The sequence below is a fragment of the Pungitius pungitius genome, chromosome 7 (genome assembly GCF_949316345.1).
Source record: "Pungitius pungitius chromosome 7, fPunPun2.1, whole genome shotgun sequence".
Classification (NCBI taxonomy): Eukaryota; Metazoa; Chordata; class Actinopteri; order Perciformes; family Gasterosteidae; genus Pungitius; species Pungitius pungitius.
This window is the reverse complement of record NC_084906.1, coordinates 11,794,721-11,800,720: the sequence shown is the minus strand read 5'-3', so window position 1 is coordinate 11,800,720 and position 6,000 is coordinate 11,794,721. Positions and strand designations below refer to the sequence as shown.

The following is a 6,000-nucleotide window of genomic DNA, read 5'->3' as shown; positions in this document are numbered from 1 at the left end:
TCTCTTCCATTACGGAACATGTCTTCAGGCCAACAAGTTAATGTTACTGCATGATGTTGCTATGATCACATTACAAGTTTATATTGTACCTTCAGTAAATCAAGAGTTTTTGACGGGTCTCAAAATTAACGTTCTGAACAGCTGCTATATGCTAGCCTCAGTAAATTAGCAATAACGTTTCTTGCATAGATGCTTGTTTATGATAAATATAGGTTTGTAAATTAAGCCTGTTCCCATACATTTTAACAAGTGCTTTCCCCCCCTGCTTCACCAGATATTAAATTCCTTCCAACCTCGGAGGCATGACAGAAATTTGGAGCCCATTGGCTCCTGAAAGTTGATGAGAAACACTTCTCATTCAGTGTCAATACAAAGTGGTTCCTGTGTATACAGAAAAGGACCAGTCCAACTGTTGGTGAGAGGCTGCCTCTCTGGTTCAATCATGTAGAGTTAATGCACTTAAAAGGTGCAATACCACATGTGAGAGTTTAAGGTTAATATGATCAGGTGTCTTCATTTTCCAATAGTATGGGAGATAGATCTAAAGAGAACTTAAGTGTTAGTGATGTACATTTGTACAAGTCACCCTAAAAGATCAGGTGGTTTTCTCAAATACACTAAAATAAGGCCTTTAAAGACATGTAACTAGTACCAAATCCATCACAATCATGGAAAAGCAATAACTGGAATTATACCTTCTGCATTATGCTGAAGTACCTCATATTTTATATGCATTATGTCATGATTTTAACAGCTGTGTCAAATTAGATTTAAACTACATTTGGGGTGAGCTTTGAGGGATTGGTTAATTGAGAGGATAAACATGTGTTGAGTCACTTCAAGGCAGCTGTGTTGTCATTTCACAAGAAACTGAATTTGAGCAGTAGTTTGGTATTGTGAAATATATTTGTATAGAACAGTTTAACATTAAATTCATGCAATGTCATGGCTGTGGTCTTTGTACGATGGGAGGGCTACAAACTCTTGAGTTATGTCTTGTACTGTAACTGACAGAATTTTAGAACGTTGATCAATTTGGAGAGCAGTCAGTTTCAACTAGCTCAAATCTCAAGTAGCAGGCCAAATTGGCCAGAGCCTCAAATTCATTCCCCCTGGTTCCTGAATAATTCAAGTCAGACAGGCAGTATCAGTTTTACATTTATTTGAACAAAAAATGGCATAGAGAACCCATTCAGCCAAAATGTCTACTTCAGCTTCTTCTTGGGGCGAAGATTGTTGGTGTGTCCACACTTCTTCTTGCGGCAGTTAACCGCACGGGGGTGCAGACGGGCATAGCACCTGCAAAACAAGAGGTCGAGGGACTCTAGATTAACCAACATCTAGTCATTGAAATAGAGCCTATGCTGAACTCAAGGCTGCCGTGTTCAGCTATTTCAGCCTTACATTATTTAATACATTTAACCAAGAACTAGTTAATCAGCACAATTCGATTTAACTTTATTAATAGCCATTTAATATCACTTTACCACCTTCTGGTTCCATTACTTCCCAGTTAAGCACAGCAGTAATGCACTTTTGAATGAGAGCACCCTGGGACTTAAGACTTACTTGCGACAGATCATCTTGTCACAGTTGTATTTCTGGGCCAGCTGTCTGAGGGAAGGCTCAATGATGCCACCACGCAGACGCAGAACCAGGTGCAGAGTAGATTCTGATTGGCAATTAAAACAATATGTTAATCTCAATTATTAATAAATTAATTGACACCTACAAAAAGGCAAGAACATACAAGATCATATGACATTAACCAGATGCATTGCAAAGTTTACTGTGACTAAGCAGCTTAAGCACAGCTGGCCTTGATTTAAATAAACTGGTACCTTTCTGGATGTTGTAGTCAGACAGTGTCCGTCCATCCTCAAGCTGTTTGCCAGCGAAGATCAGACGCTGCTGATCAGGGGGAATGCCTGCAAACACAACACGGATCAATCGAGCTACATGCAACACTTGGTCAACAGCATTTGACAAAGACTGACCAGCCCTCACACGGGTCAAACGGATCAAATACGTTTGTTTCTGAAATACAGCAACACCAAGTATACAGGCTTCGAATAAACCACTACTGTGGTTATATAAAAACTGTTCTACAATACGGTGTTAGCCAAAAGATCACCACGTCCGACACGGCAACTGACGTTGAATGTGACTGCTCACCTTCCTTGTCCTGGATCTTTGCCTTGACATTTTCGATCGTGTCGCTGGGCTCGACCTCAAGAGTGATGGTCTTCCCCGTCAACGTCTTCACGAAGATCTGCATGTTTGCTGGCTGGGAAGAGGACAAACTGTCGTTAGCTACGAGTTGGCACGTTGACTTAAACGTTAGCCAACTTGCGGACCACGAAACGGCCGGCATCATTCCCTACGAGTCAGCGACACGCAGACCGGGCATTCACATTCGGTACCCATCAAAATGGTTATACTACTTTCCATAACTATTTACGCTATAAGAATCGCGAGAGATTGCGCTAGCTTTAGATTAGCAGCTACCGCCGTGTTAGCAACGATTAGCAGCAGAAGGGATTCGGTGCGAGGCCTCGCCACATGCGGACAGTTAGCGTGGCGCTCACTTCGTTTTTACGTCTTTCTGACCTTCGAAGTCGGCCCACAATACAACACAACACATCCAATGTCAATACACGGCGAACAATGTGCGGTCCCAATCGCATAAAACCACTCAACTTTCACCATAAATTAATAAATATGTGCTGGACAAATCGTGTACCCACCCGGCCGCTAGCTGAGCCTCGACGAAAAGAGAGCGGATAAGGCTGACGCTGAAATACGTCACTTCCTCCAGAGTTTCCATGGGAATAAAATCCCAGGGTTGAATTTGAAAAATAGATTTTAAATATGTATATAAGTCACAACTCATGTAGACAAAATATGTAACATGGACAGCCATTATCAATTCAAACGAAATGTATGGAACAAACCGAACAGCAACCACATAGTTAAGCGTATGGTACATCATGTTTTTGTCATTTAGCTGCCAAAGCGACTTACAATAAGTGCATTTCGTTTCGTTTTAAAAATTATAGTAGTATTATTGTTGCTAGCATTATCATAACTATGTCATCACAAAACTATTGCATTTATATATTACACATTTGATTCTACAAAAATAGAGCGAGGACGGCGTAATTGAGAAATATTATTTCCTTTAAAAGCTGACTTGAAACAACATATTTGTGGATCTTTAAATAGCTTAACGATCCAAGTAGTTAAACGTTATTAAGTTGAGTTTTGAGGACGTAAACTCATTGCTATCTTGGTTTTTAAAAGCATTTTATTTTGTCGGGGATTCGCTACAGTGGGCCTATGTGTACCTGGCTGGACGCGACTGCTCAAAGGCTGAGTTTGACTGACACCTACTGTCGTGTTGTGAAAGTATATTGTGAATGGGAACGGACGTACAGCACGATGTGTGTTTTCCTATTATAAGGCACTGCTTTGAATCCATATGCGTTTTACACTCAAGTGCATGAATAATCATGCTGCAAATGGATATATTCAGTTTATACGAGGTAATGTAAAATCTTGACAATGGGAAGCTTGTATATACAAATACTTCTGTATTTATTTATATCAAACTGCTGTTAAGTAACAAAAGCCAAACCAGATGGTGTCATTATAAAGCCTCATTGGCCGTCTGCAAAACAGGAAAGCTGTTTTACTTTCTGGCAATTTATTACGTATGTCATAATACTTATGAGGATCTATTTTTGTGATCTTGTTGTGGAATAAAATGATCATTTTGAGTTCCCTGTCTATTCATTGGACCTGGGCAGGTAATAGGACACCATGGCACGCATTAATGTCTCTGCAGGAGCAGCAACAGTATCGACATCATCGGGTTCCACAGCATCGAGGTTGTTATGGTGAAGCATTGTAGCATTTTTCATCTGCTGCATCATTACTTGACCAAAGAGTTACAGTAATGTAATGTAGATGCTGGCGGTATCCAATATGTTTGCACTAGTAAACATTTTTTTATTGTAGCTCGTCTTGTAGGCAAAGAAGTCCTCCAGATGATTTTTTAACGTTACCAGGAGAACTTCCAGCCCTTGTCTTTCAAGAAGTCTTTTCGAGGGCTCAGAACTTGATACACACCAAGTACTTCACAGTTTTTTCTCCCACTACAACAACACCTACAGGGAGCCGGGAGACTAGCTACACCTGTGGAGAAGGTAAAACAGTAGTAGATGTTGGGTATGTGCTGTCATGATCAAAGTCTTTTATTTTATATCTAACAAACACGGCAATGCTTGATTGAAAATCAGCAGAATCTCAAGGGAATTGAAAATTCATAGTGAAAAAAACGAATTCTCACAATGTCCACTCCACGTAGCACTGGAAGCCATTTCAACCTCACCCCGAGATGAGATTTAACATAAAGAAGAATCCTGCCTTTTAACTTCATTCATCAAATGAGCCGCTGATCAATTAGCAAATCATTAACTAAAACTGTATCACCTTCAAAGTTAAAAAAAACAGGTCCAAAAGGTCTCGATTTACTCAAGCTCTGTATTTAACTATGTACTTGAGAACAATTCTACCATTAACTCTGCTTCTCTGCATTTACGGGTGGATGTTGTCTTTTATACTCTTCTAAAACTATAGTGATTTGTCATTCATATTAATCATATCAATTCATTTTGATAGCAGGACTTGAAATGATTGTTGTACTGCTTTCACTGGAGTGAAAGATGTGAGTTGGTCTTCAATTAAAGTGCTTTAATTGAACTACAGCATTTTTTCTCAGACAAAGCAAAGTTTCAACAGAAAATACAGAGTGGCCATCGTCTCTGACTTCAGAGACAGATTGAAGTCAAACCAAGGGTAGATACGCTATGACCCGGAGGACGAGCACTGTCAGCCTGGAGTCGACATTGATATGAACCTTCCATGTGGTTGTTATTTTAAACCATGACATTGTCGTTCTTCAGCACTCCTCGGTGGTTCTGTCGTATCCTGTGAGGATTGTAGAGTGAGAGACAACCTATGCTGCAACATTCAGCCGCCCCGATGCCTGCAGGTCTGCTTTTTTTCTGCGTCACGTAGCTCCGTTCACATCCTACATCCTATGCAAACGTCAAGCCGGAGAAGAAACAATGGCTATAGGGCCAGGTGTCATCTTTGTTCAGACCTCTCTTGGTTTCACTCCATGCTTTGATGTGTGCCAGCCAGAGATTTGAAGCCTCTTGCATGCTCAAATTGATATTTGATGGACTCAAAAGTTTTAAAAACCACATTTGAATTTACATTGTCACTCTTGGTGCTGACTGATTAATAGGATTTTTTCAAGTGTTTGATAGGTTGAAGGACTGTTTCAAGCTCAACTGTGAATTTTTTGTCCACATCCAGAAAAAACTTCTGCCACCAACAGCTTGGTGAGTGATTTCTGTCCAGACAGGTTTTTTTATTCCTGCAAACTGACAATTCCGATGTATTATTTTAATCTGCCCTGGTGAAGATGCCGTCATTGCCTTAAGTAACAACACATGCTGCATGGAAACTAAGCAGCAGCTTAGGGTCTTCAAATACTCCAAAAGTTTTGTGCTGTCTCTAATGAACATTGTGCATTAGGTGAAAAATGTGTGTGACTTTAGAAATACCTTTCATTTTTTATTGGAAAATTTTGTAAATGTGTCTTACATTACATTCATAACCAATCAAACTTAGATAACACAAAGTCAAAATACATTTGAAATGCTTCTCTAATGCTTCTCAGTGTTCCTGCTAGGATTTCAAATCCCGTCAGATTCGTTTGTTTTGTTAGGTGAACCAATATTCCAGGTCATTACCCAAGGGCAACAAAGAGGGAATGTCTGTCACCACCCCCAAAACCTCCTTCTCTGATGTGAGAATGCATAATTCGTTTTCTGTATTTCTATAATTTGCTTTATCAACATTGAACAGTTATAGTTTCAACTTGTGATCTTCCCTGTAGCTGAAGGCCAGGGCCGACCGGATAACCAA

At 40.0% G+C, this 6,000-nt stretch overlaps 1 protein-coding gene across 2 annotated transcripts; it reads right to left on the bottom strand.

The window, feature by feature from the left end:
* Positions 1–1,145: 1,145 nt before the first annotated feature.
* On the bottom strand, positions 1,146–2,769 carry uba52 (ubiquitin A-52 residue ribosomal protein fusion product 1). Of its 2 annotated transcripts, none has more exons than XM_037469426.2 (5): positions 2,748–2,769; positions 2,176–2,283; positions 1,842–1,928; positions 1,570–1,672; positions 1,146–1,299 (listed from the first exon to the last, which is right to left on the bottom strand). In XM_037469426.2, the coding sequence occupies exons 2-5, from the start codon at positions 2,276–2,278 to the stop codon at positions 1,206–1,208; spliced, it is 387 nt and encodes a 128-aa protein (XP_037325323.1). In that variant the 5' UTR covers positions 2,279–2,283; positions 2,748–2,769; the 3' UTR covers positions 1,146–1,205. The 2 variants fall into 2 exon arrangements, with proteins under 2 accessions (XP_037325323.1, XP_037325324.1); XM_037469427.2 differs by having other exon boundaries at positions 2,176–2,287; positions 2,748–2,763.
* Positions 2,770–6,000: the final 3,231 nt, after the last annotated feature.

What these genes read in the sequence shown, in the direction of transcription:
- uba52 (XM_037469426.2), bottom strand. Translation starts at nt 2,278, where the DNA reads ATGCAGATCTTCGTGAAGACGTTGACGGGGAAGACCATCACTCTTGAG. An exon ending in TGACTACAACATCCAGAAAG is followed by an intron (nt 1,673 to 1,841) that starts GTACCAGTTTAT and finishes ATTGCCAATCAG; the next exon opens with AATCTACTCTGCACCTGGTT. An exon ending in GACAAGATGATCTGTCGCAA is followed by an intron (nt 1,300 to 1,569) that starts GTAAGTCTTAAG and finishes CTTGTTTTGCAG; the next exon opens with GTGCTATGCCCGTCTGCACC.